Source organism: Musa acuminata, chromosome BXJ2-5, assembly GCF_036884655.1.
Source record: "Musa acuminata AAA Group cultivar baxijiao chromosome BXJ2-5, Cavendish_Baxijiao_AAA, whole genome shotgun sequence".
NCBI lineage: Eukaryota > Viridiplantae > Streptophyta > Magnoliopsida > Zingiberales > Musaceae > Musa > Musa acuminata.
This window is the reverse complement of record NC_088342.1, coordinates 10,776,551-10,788,594: the sequence shown is the minus strand read 5'-3', so window position 1 is coordinate 10,788,594 and position 12,044 is coordinate 10,776,551. Positions and strand designations below refer to the sequence as shown.

At 34.7% G+C, this 12,044-nt stretch overlaps 2 protein-coding genes across 4 annotated transcripts in view; one reads left to right on the top strand and one right to left on the bottom strand.

The window, feature by feature from the left end:
• LOC135583652 (protein HLB1-like) overlaps positions 1-3,375 on the top strand; it is a 34,199-nt gene extending 30,824 nt beyond the window's left edge. For both annotated transcript variants that reach the window (XM_065108848.1, XM_009402603.3), the window contains 2 exons: positions 980-1,165; positions 2,960-3,375. In XM_065108848.1, the coding sequence (XP_064964920.1) occupies positions 980-1,165; positions 2,960-3,070 (297 nt within the window). In that variant the 3' untranslated portion in view covers positions 3,071-3,375. The remainder of the gene's footprint in view (positions 1-979; positions 1,166-2,959) is intronic.
• Positions 3,376-6,943: 3,568 nt separating this feature from the next.
• LOC135611704 (F-box protein FBW2-like) lies at positions 6,944-8,101 on the bottom strand. 2 transcript variants are annotated; one of them, XM_065107352.1, is made up of 2 exons: positions 7,681-8,101; positions 6,944-7,584 (listed from the first exon to the last, which is right to left on the bottom strand). In XM_065107352.1, exons 1-2 carry the CDS (start codon positions 8,025-8,027, stop codon positions 7,098-7,100), a joined length of 834 nt encoding a protein of 277 aa, XP_064963424.1. In that variant the 5' UTR covers positions 8,028-8,101; the 3' UTR covers positions 6,944-7,097. The 2 variants fall into 2 exon arrangements, with proteins under 2 accessions (XP_064963424.1, XP_064963425.1); XM_065107353.1 differs by having other exon boundaries at positions 6,944-7,581; positions 7,681-8,099.
• Between the last annotated feature and the right edge of the window lie 3,943 nt (positions 8,102-12,044).

Below are 12,044 nucleotides of genomic sequence, written 5' to 3'. Positions count from 1 at the left end.
GATCAAATTATGATTGATACTGACCCATATCAGTCGATATAGGATAAGTTTCGACTGTATCGATCGATACATTCCCTGTACAGACCGACACTGGGCCATATTTCAGTCTAACATCTGAAATGGGCTGGTCCACTTACTGATCAGCCGGCAGACATGTACATATCACCTGTACTGTAACGTTTTGGGTGGTACGTCAAACCTTGGTTTTCCCTATGACCAAATTGCTCTGGATGTCAACATATGCATGTCCATGATCATGTGCTACTTCTTTCACTTCTCTTCAGGGCCTCTATATCTTAATGGTGCATTTATATGGATTATCCATGGATATTTGATACTTTATTGAAGGATATAAATCTTGACTGGTTTTGGTAATTGGTCTCACAATACATGGCTGCATACTGATGCATATTATTTGGTATTACTGAAAGGGTAATAAAAAATAAATATCAACAAGTACCGACTGATATGGTTTTGTACCTGTCCATTATCAAATTAGCAAATACTGCTTCATACCAACTGGTTCAACCAAAATTTGATTTCTTAACTTCATCTCTGACCATCTCCTGCTGATCTCAAAGGATGATCTACTAAATTTATAATCAAAATTTCTTTAAATTAATATCCTCCTGAAGTCATTTGGTATATTTTCTTATGTTGTTGGTTTGTTGTGGAAAATAGGAGTAACCTTGTATTCTCGATCACTTTTCCTGTAGATGCAAATCTATAAGTTCCTCAAGAATAAGAGCAACTTATCTGTGGAATTTCATTGCCCACTAACCTAAATGTTTACTCGTTAAACTGCAGACAAGTTATGTGAAAATGATATTACTGAAGGGTTGCTTCACTCAATTACTGTAATCCTTATCTATAATGAGTTATTTGTTCATATTTCTACCTTTATGTAATAATCAGGATAGATTTGGTGAAATAGATTTCTTGATACTAACAATAATGCATCAAATTTAATCTTTACCAGGTCAGTAGTGCTGAGAAGAATCTGTCACAAAGTCCTTCTGGAAGGTCACAAGGATCTCCCCAAATTGACAAATCACTAGTTAAAGTTGATGTCTGTGACATTGTTTCTGTCTCAGCCTGTGCGGACCTTACTCTACCACAAGGTGCTGGCCTCTGCATCGACACAATTCATGGTCCAGTTTACTTGGTAAGTGTCCTATATCCAGGCATGTCAGTAGAAGAATTTATTCACTGATTTTCAACATTTATTCAGGTTATCCCTATGTTTTTGTGTTCCACTGGCTTATTGGTTTTCTTTTTTCATATGGATGGATGTTACTCCCTATAGCATGCTTCTTATTTTATTTTTTCCTAGATTCTGGCAGGTCCAGTTGCCCTGTGGTTGCAAGCGTTTGAACTCAAACCTTAAGGACACATCAACTAGACAATTAAGTTCTTGGGCATATTCCCTTATCCATACTTTCTTTGGTGACAGCATCACTTTGATATAATCATGGCACTAAGGAGTCATGTCATTATCTGTTGTGCTCTCTATGATAAACCCTAGACTAGTGGCAAAAGTTTGGTTGATGAATGATGATATGGATCTTTCTCGCATGACTGGCCAACTTGTTTAAATTTTGTATCTCGAGATCGAGTGCCACTCATCTTTGGAATTTTTTAGATGTTCATTTTTAGTTTACTGAGTAAAAATGGTCTGGCTTTTCTTTTGCCCTGAATTTCTTTTAATATAATTATGGTCAGAACTACAGAACCTAATGAATATGTTGATGTGACTGTTTTGTTATATGTTCATACCTAAATGTGCATCCTTTGCTCCTGTTGCATGTCACATTACTTCTACTAGCATATATTGAATCCAGTATCAAATTTTACTTCACTGCCAGTTGGTTATCAAGTTTGTTACTGGCTATTTACATACTCTCTAGGCAGACCATAACTGTCAGTTACTTTCTTGACCATTCTTGGCTGGGCTTTATGGAGCCTCATTTACCAACAACTTGAACTAAGGCTAGCTTTGGTGCAAAGGTTCCAAGCCCATCCAAATATAAATTTATAACAAATCTACTCCTAGTTCATGTTTAGGTTCCAAGATTGTTAATAGAAGCTACATATTCTGGATTATTAATTACTTGGGTTTGGCTAGATTTAATCCTTTTTCAACATTTAGCTTCATCTATGGTCCTTTCTCTTGATTGATGATTGTAGATTTAGTCCTACCATTATTAGATAACCAGGCCAGCAAATTGTCAGAGTCCTAATGTTCTTATCAGCATAAATATGGAGACACTGCTTGATTCCAAATTGTGATAAACCTTTAAGCCATCCCATATCATATCAACATAAGACAGCGTGAACTCTTTAGCATATCAGAGATGGCTACCTCGAGTCATTCACCAGTTGGTGATTGTAGGCATGGTGATCAGATATAAATCAAAGACAAGCTGGCCAGCATATCATCTGGCATAATTGCTGGTGATCGTTGGAGATGGTTTAAGATATAAATTAAAGACAAGCTGGACATCTCAGGAGTTGGCTTGATTGCTAGTGATTGTAGGGGATGGTGGTAAGATATCAGAAGGCATGGTCCATGGATGCAAATCATGGACTCAGATTCATGGCACTTGAACTGCCTAATAAAAGATTTAGGGATGAGACCAGAAAAGGTAATCCTCAAACAGTCAAACATGTTAAAAGACATTGTTTCTTTTTTTTCCTTCTTGATGGTAGAACAACAGTTTCAGTAATCCTAAATGTAGATAGCCCTTCATGTAGAATCCAGGAAAAGAAAACAGTTCAGAAAACTTATGGTACCTTTAAAGTTTGGATGCTCCTTTTTCTCTTTTGAATTATTAGAATGAAGTGTTATTTCAAGTGCTCACTTTGGATTGATATTTAGGTGGTTGTGTTGGTTTATGAAGCCAAGAAATTTTTGTTCAGGGTCCAACATTTCTAATTGTCTCATTTACCCTCATACCAGGTTGCTGACACATGGGACTCTTTGTACGGATGGCAGGATGCAATCTGCCTAGTCTACACCATTTTTGCCAGAGGAAAGAGTGATGTTCTTGCTGGCATCATAACTGGTTGATTGTCCATTTTGCGACAATTGCATATTAGAAGAATACGGACTCTGTTCAATATCAGATTACTGGTGCATGAATTATCATACTTTTTCGATCAAGTTCCTTAGACTGTTTGGTGTTTCAATTTTTCACTGGTAGTAACTGTCATTCATGGTGGTAGCCTTGTAATGCTTTCTAATCTGTGCCATAGATTCAGAAACTTAAAAGTGTGTTTAAATATTAGGATAAATATCCGTCAGGCTTTTTGGCAGTATAATATCTGTACAGCAGTTTAATTATTGATTGCTATAGCATTCTTGCCCTTCACAAATTTTTCAGACACAAGTGGATTTCATTTTCTTTCTGTATCAACAAAATGTTCACGGATGTAGTTGGAGTTTTGCAATTACAATAAGGTCATAGTATGATTATCTTGTTTTCTTACATTAAGCTTAATAAATGTTTTCATTTTTTCTAATATATAGCTTCTATTTTTCCTGTGATGAGGAATGCTACTACCCTACTATGACCCCCACAAAGAAGTATGTCTCCTCCAGAAAGATGCAGGCAATGCACTAAAGATCAGAGACGACTACATTAATGTACAACCACATCATCAACTCACACTCCGAGAATGATCAAGCTAATGCTGGTCTACTATTCTTAGATTATTTAAGAGTGTTTGTACAAGATGTTGAAGTTCTGTGGTTGCTGACAGTTTGCAGATCGTTGAGCTAATTTTCAAAATCAGTGTGTTGCCTGTGAAGATGATCCGAAAATTGAACTGTGGTGTTGCATTCAATTACGGTTTCAGGCTCTCTTTGGCATAATAGGTAGATATGAAATCACAAGTTTTTGTAATTGAAGCTCACCAGTGGTTCATGAGGTTCCTGAACGCAGCAGATTGACGGAACTTAAAGATTCTCACGGGAAGCAGGGAAGCGTGCTGAGGTAATTGCTCTGCAGTCGACGCCAGAGCAATTGCATCCACTACGAGGATGGGACGTACGCCTTCTAGGAGATTATAACTGCACCTTCGGTATAATAATATAAGATAATATAGTGCCTAACTGTTCCGTCGATGGTTTCATTCTAGGACAGACGGTTCTAGTTTTTAAAACTCAAGAATCAGATTCGAGCTGTCCTGATTTTGGAATCAAAATTAGAATCGTCAATTTCGGTTTTGGTTTTAATTTTGGTTTGGACGATTTGATTTCGGTGGAATCCTTAATTTTTTTTTTTTATCATTTTAAAATTTAAAATATTAAAAATTGTAATTTATTTTTTAAAATTTTAAAATAGATATATAACTATAATATGAGTATACTAATTTTTTTAAAAAATTTTGATTGAAAAAAATAAAATTGTAAAATTTTTAATCAAACTAAAATAACTTCATCAAGATTCTAACCCAAGTTAGTTGGTTTTAAATCTAAGTATTTAACAACTATATCATATTTAATCGGTTTGAAATTAAAACTATCGATTTGGAATCTGAACCGTGGATTCCAATTTTCTAATATCAAACATATATATATATATATATATATACATAATGATGAGTATATTTTGATTTAGCATTTAAATTTAGTTAATAGAGATTAACATTAAAAAAACATTATTTATGTCTCGGAGGTATATTTATGATAAACTTAAATTTAGAAGGGTAGACATGAAACTGTACTTTTTTGTTTTTTTTAGGGGGAGGGGGGAACCTTGAGAAACAATGATGTTTGCTAGTAGCTATATGTCTCCATTTTCTCAGTCAAGGCTAAAAAAATGTCCATATAGTATACGACTTTGATGATTAGGTTCAACTCAAGTCACAAAATAAGTTTGTTTATTAACATCTGGTGTGCAGGTTAGGTTAATACACATATACTGAGGGATAAATTGGGAGGATTTTCGAAAAAGTTTTTTCTTTTTTTTTTTTTTGGTAATTTTTCATGGAATGTGGTCCTTTTGAATTTTCTCAAGAGCCTTCCTTATTTGTCATAAATCCTCATATGTCTCCTGACAAGATAATTAGAGCAGCTATATTACACTCTATTAATCGATCCCATGTATACATTTTATGATGTCAATCACAATGATTTTATAATATTTTCGATACCTACACCGAAACACTATAATTCTCACTGTAACTTTGGTAGGTAAATGGACTCAAAATCCAATAATAATAAACTCTAATCAACAAAAATAAAATTTCAAATAATTTTTTTTATTTTTTATTTATGAACAAAAGCACCTTAATTCAAGTTTTTATTGATCGATAAGATATATTGTTTTGATAAGAAATATTTCAGAGATTATAGTGAATAGAAAGCACCTTTAGAATTATGATAAAAAAAAGCATCTTTCGAGAAAACTTCAAAAAAAATCAGAAATTTATCCAGATATATATATATATATATATATATATATATATATATATATATATATATATATAAAGCCACTATGCATTGGGACATGTCCCATTCTGTCACCTTGTGTTTGTCCAAAGCACCACATTTTGCACGATGTAGCTATTGTCATTTCTTTGATGATCAGAGACTATTCTGTACTGTAAAATCTCATCATGTCGTTGCTTTTTCTTCCCGACAAAGTTTTCATCATTTGTTCTCTCTGATCATTTGTCCTATAAATGTTAAAAGTTTCTCTGTTTTCATTTAAAAAAACAATCTTTTTTTTTTCTCAAATAGTTTTTTATTTTAAATTATGACAAACAGAAAGACGTAATATAATATAATAATCTTATAATATTTTCAATATCTTAAAAATAAATAAAGAAAGAAATAAATATATAAATATATATATATATATATTATAATATTATTTAAAAAACATGTAAATGAGTCAAATGGTATAATGATGACCATGATGCAGGTGATAAAGATTTTAGTTTGAGTAAGATCTAATTATACTCTTTACTCTTTTGTTTTAAGAGTGATGTGATTCTATCTGAAACTAAAAATAGTTGCATTCTACTTTACTTAATTCTGACCAAAATTATATAAATTCCCACTATCAACAAACACATCACTAACTTCTAATCTAATGCTGTTCTAAAGATAAATGCTTTCCCATCATCACCCTCATGTGTGGAATGAACTCTTATCTTCCTTTAATTTTGTGGATCCATCTGTGTAGTCTCTAAACTCTGGTGCCACATTCTCAATGCAAATGAATCTTCTGCAGAGCTGCAAAATTAATCGCACAGCTTTGGAGGTAAGGAATGGTGAAGCAGAACAATCGAATATCGCATCACAATTAGATCTCACACGCCGTTAGTTTCAACCAAATACAGACTGATGCAGCTTTGGGATTTATATGATGGTGATGGAGCTGAAAAATAAGAAAGGCAGTTCAATCTTTTGAGCAATTGGTCCCTTTCCCTTTTCGAAAGCTCTTGTCAAATGATGGACTTGTGAAGCGACACAGGTGAGCTGCTCTCTTTATTGGCGAGAAGAAAGAAAGAAGTATTTCTTCAAGCGTTAGCCACTCTACAGAAAGAAAGCTACTGTCTTTCGTTAATCAACATACAATTATGTCATTCTCTCTCTCTCTCTCTCTCTCTCTCTCTCTCTCTCTCTCTAAGACATTTGCTAGTAGTGTTCATAGGATTCTGAGTTTTTCATTTTCCTGTCAGATTCGATAACATGGAATCCTAATGACAAATGAAATGTAGTGTTTATGTTTCCAACCTCTACTATTATTATTCAGAGTCGATCAGTAGCATAATACTCTGATTAGTTTCACGTTCAAAATGGATAAAATTTAATATTAATTTATAAGGATCGGATGAATATATTATTATTATTATTATTATTATTCATTTATTTTTAGTCAGTGGCACATCATCCTCAACCACATCTTTGGAGACTCGAGAGTCAGTCATATGGCGCGATTCTGAACACTGTCAAATTAACACTTAGATAAATTCATGATCTTACTAACTCGAAGAGATCAACAATGGAGACTATAATTCCATTAAGGTTGATGCAGGAGAGGGTTTGTTCATATGGTTTCGAGGAGAAAGCGTGGCAGTCTCAGTCACCAGTAGAAAAATCCAGACTGCTGCTCCGATTCATCCGTCTCGTAGCCATTGTCGCTCAGCAGCTTCGAACCCTCGTGCTCGAAGCTGTGGATGCCGGAGGCCAACCGCAACAGCTCCTCGTCGGCTTGGAAGCCCAGGCAGTCCGTGGCGGTCAGCCTCTCCAGCTTCCGGCAGCCGCTCACGATCACCGCCAGTTCGTCCTTGGTCAGGTACGACCCGCTCAGCTCCAGCTGCTTCAGCTCCGGCAGACACATCGCGATGACGCTCGCGTCTTCCTTGCCGATCAACCCCCGCACCTTCAGCCGGGCAAACCGCGTGCAGTTGTGCCCGATCGCTGCCACCGTTTCCAGGAACGAAGTGGGCTTCGTCTCCAGCTCCAGCTGCTCCAGATCCTTCCACCTTCCAATGAGTTCCGGAATGCGGAGGTCGTCTTCCAGCATCAGCTTATCGGGCAAAGCAAGAGTCCTCAACCCGGGACAACTGCTAATATGTGCACAAGCACAAGGATTGATCGAGACATTATCGTGAATTCGTCGGCGAGAACCGACGACAGAGGAAGAAGGTCGTACTTGCACTCACTTGATGGAGACGTAGGCCAAGTCGTGCACCGACGCGCCGGAGGACAAGGGAAAGATGAGCTCGGAAGCGGAGCCATGGCTGCGGTGGACGACCAACCTCAAGAACGCGGAGAAGGAGAGAGTCTTGAGACGGTAGCGGGAGCCGAAGCTCCGGCTGAACTGGCTCCAGGTCCTGAAGTCCAGCGACCGTAGGTTGAGGACTCGCCAGCAGACCGGGTCGAGGGAGGCGCGCCACCAGCACGTGCAGACGAAGGGCACCGAGACTGTGAGGTCGTCGAGGCCGAGCCGCCGGAAGATGTTGACCAAACAGTCCACTTGCATGTCCTCCCACCTCCTTCCTTCCTCCATGGCGGTGGAGTCTTCTTTCGACGTCCCTCCCTCCTTCGCAGAAGGAAGCGCTGAACCCTATAGCTAGCTATAAGTGGGCCGAGAGGCGATGGGTTCGTTGTCATCAAGCTATGAACGTGGGCCCGGAAATGCCACCCCGTATAACCATTTCAGAAAGGCTGATGTGAAAATAGAGTACTATATATATATTTATGTATATATATATATATATATATATATATATATATATATATATATATATATATATATATATATATAAACAATAATTAATATACAACATAGTTTCAAAAGTTAAAGATGGAATTGATTTCAGTCCAAAGGCACCAATGAAGGGATGATCCAATTCCACTCTCACCTTCTACTTGCTCGTCGTCTATTAAGTAAGTAGAGTGGTGCAATTATAATTGTACTAAAAACTTTGACTAAAAAAGAAGTAAAAACTACCTCTCATCAGTTAACAAATATATTATTTAGATTGATTGAATTATTCTAAAAAATTTTCATTGATCTGACGATGCGAGAACCAATTTAGTTTATTTATTATTTGAATAAATTTTATTATTTAGTGGCGTTTGAAGTATGTCATAAGTTTTATAATATTTGGAATGTTTCTAATTTTAAAGTAAATAAAGAAAAGAGAAAAAAAAATAGATTTCTTTCTATTATCTTATTAGACGTATTGCATTGAGCCTATATAAATGAGCTTGTGGCATTGAAGACGCAACTCTATGCATAGATCACACAAAAATGGAAAAGGTTTAAGATACGATTGCTACTCTCAAAAGAAGAAAACGACGTAACGTTAAAAGGAGAAAGATAGCTTTCTTACTCGAAGGAAGACTGAATGAAAGCTGGGTAAACAGTCTACCTTTTCCTTCCTTCGTTCTGCTTCCTCTTTAGTGAGTCTCAGCTGTTTCATCACTTTCTCCGGTCTCAGACTGATCGATAGAAAGGAGGAAGATAGCTTTCTTACTCGAAGGAAGACTGACTGAAAGCTGAGCAAACAGTCTCCTTTTCCTCCTTTGGTTCTGCTTCCTCTTGAGTGAGTCTAAGTTGTTTATGAAAGTATAAAAATCTGTAATATGTTGAATTAAAATACAAAAATAATCTTTATGTCAGGATTGAAATCAAATACTTAGATCTAGTTTAATACCTTTTGATGTCAATATGCAAGGAGGAACTAGATCATTTTTCCTCTCTTCCTATTCTTTCACAGGACAACTAAATTGATAAGGACCAACTAGATTGATGGTTTAAGAAGAGAGTTGAGTCTAGGTTGTTTCATTTGCTGTCAGCTAATGTCAAAAAGCAACAGATTTATTTTATGAAGATTGATCTCTATATAATCATATACAAAATTTCTTTACAAGAAAATTATTACAAAGATTGAATATTTACACTCAATCACAATATATATATATATATATATATATATATATATATATATATATATATATATATATATATATATATATCAGTGATAATAGATTGACTGCAATTGAAACTGATTGCTGAAATTTTACTATTTGATTAGATTTGACATCCTCCCTCAAATTGATGCTACTGTTGAATTAATAAGCATCAATTTGTTAGCTAAAGTTGATGTCGTGTCTTTGACAATGACTTTGTAAAAATATTTACAGGTTGAAACTCTGTTGAGATGAGGTAATGTATGATCAAAGTAGGCAATATCAAATATAGTGAGTGACAATCCACCTCTGTGTTTTGTTTTTTTGGTGAATCAAAAGAATGGTAGAAAGAGAAGTCGTCGAAGCCAAACAATTTCAAAACAAGCCGATGATATAGCTCTATATTCAACTTTAGTAGAAGATTTAGATACTCTCTCCTATTCTTTTGCATTTTCATCGAACAAGAGTATTGCCAACATACAATATACTAACTGAACACCTTGCCCAATCAGTGTTACTATAAGCTTGGAGGGTAAGTGAAAATCCAACCTTATAGAATAATCTATGATTACAAGTCCCAAGTAAATAATAAATTATTCTTTTCACTGCTACCATATGTAAATATCTGTTGATAGCATGAACTGACTTATTAGGTTTACTACATAAGAAATATCTGATCGAGTAATTACTAAATAAATCAGACTTCAGACAAGCTATCAATATCTATTAGGATCATATAGTAGTTCTCCTTTATTTTTAGAGTATTTCATATTGATTTCCAATAGAGTATCGGAGTTGAATGTTCAAGTCCAACCGAAGTAATCAATTTTTTGATATATTTATGTTGATTAATGAATATATCTTGAGCTTAGAGATTAACGAAAGTTAATCTAGAAGTAACATTTTTATTAAATTTAGAATCATTGTTAACAATAGATAATTTGACCATTCCCTTAATAGAATAACATTTTCTAGCATTCAAATATAGATTTGATTCCAAATTTGCCAAGGAGATTCCCACTTACTAAATTTCTACTCATATCCGGTACATGAAGAACATTAGTAAGAGTGACTTTCTTACCCAAAGTGAAAGTGAGTTCCACATTTTCCTTGTCAATCACATTAGAACGAACTTCATTTCTCATTTGAATCTCTTGCCCTTCTGTGACTACTTTGTAAGTCTTGAAGAGTGCTTTATCATAGCAAACATAGACGGTAGCACAAGTATCGTACCACCAATCAAAAACCTTACCAAATATGGCATTCACTTCGCTCACCATAGCGATTATATTATCATCTTCCTCAACGGAGTTGACTTCCAGTTTCTGACCCTTTTTAAATATGTAATCTCTAGCAAAATGACCAGGGATTTCACAAACAAAATAACCTCCACTCTTCACAACATTTGTTTTTATATTACCAAAAGAGTTCTTACTCTTTTCTCTCATCCTCGATTCCTCCTCGATTCGAAGATGTTTTTGAATTTGCTCCAAAGTGATATCTTTGGATTCATGCAAAATCTTCTTCCTATACCCTTTCCAAGATAAAGGCAACTTGACTATTATAGCCTCTACTTGAAAAGGTTTAGGAAGTTCGATTTTTTCAGCCTTCAATTGATTAACAATGACCTGAAACTCATGCACTTATGCCAAGATTGGCTTGTCATCCATAAACTTGTAATCAAAATATTTAAAAATAAAAAATTTCTTTGTACCTTCCTACTTGGCATAATACTTGAATTCTAAAGCATTCCAAATTGCTTTTGCAAATGGTTCCATCGTATAAAGATCATAAAGCCGATCTGAAAGAGCATTGAGAATATGTCCTCTACACATGACTTCATCTTCGATTCTCTTCTTTTGTTTAGCCTTGACTTCATCGGTGTCATCATCAGTTGGATCAGGAATTGGTTGAAGATTTGGATCAAGCACATAGAAGATCTTCAAAGCAGTCAACATGAATTTCATCTTATCTTGTCAACGGGTAAAATTCGTTCCATCAAAACGATCCAAATGAACAAAATCTTGATTCAATAATTTGATGGTATTTATGGCCTCCATATATAAACTCACAAATATCATTTTTAGATTATTGGTAAAATACGAGAAAGAAGAGGATAAAAACACTATAGAAACAAATAACAAACATAAGATCAAGAATACTTTAGGAAAGATATTTAGGCTTGAAACATGTATAAACACTTTCCTAAAAATGATATTTGCACCCTCTTCTCAATAAGATTGCTATGGGTTTGATGCAAATAGTTTTAGTAGATATAATAAGCCTTTAGAAGATATGTATTGAACAAACAATAAAAAATCTTCAAAGAAGAATGAGAGAATATTTAATTCAATCACTTGAAGAGTAAAGAAGAAGAATATGAAAAAAATGTCTTAATAATTTACCCTCAAATATCTATTTATAGATATTTTTTCAAATGACACAATCTTTGAAAAATAACTATAAAAGAAAATACCTTTTCAAATAAATCTTTTAAAAAGAAATTTTTTTTCTTTTTAATTTGAACAATTTATAACACTATCTTAATAGTCAGTAATGTATAACTTAGATAAGGAGAGGAAGAAGTTATTTAATCTAGACTTTCTGT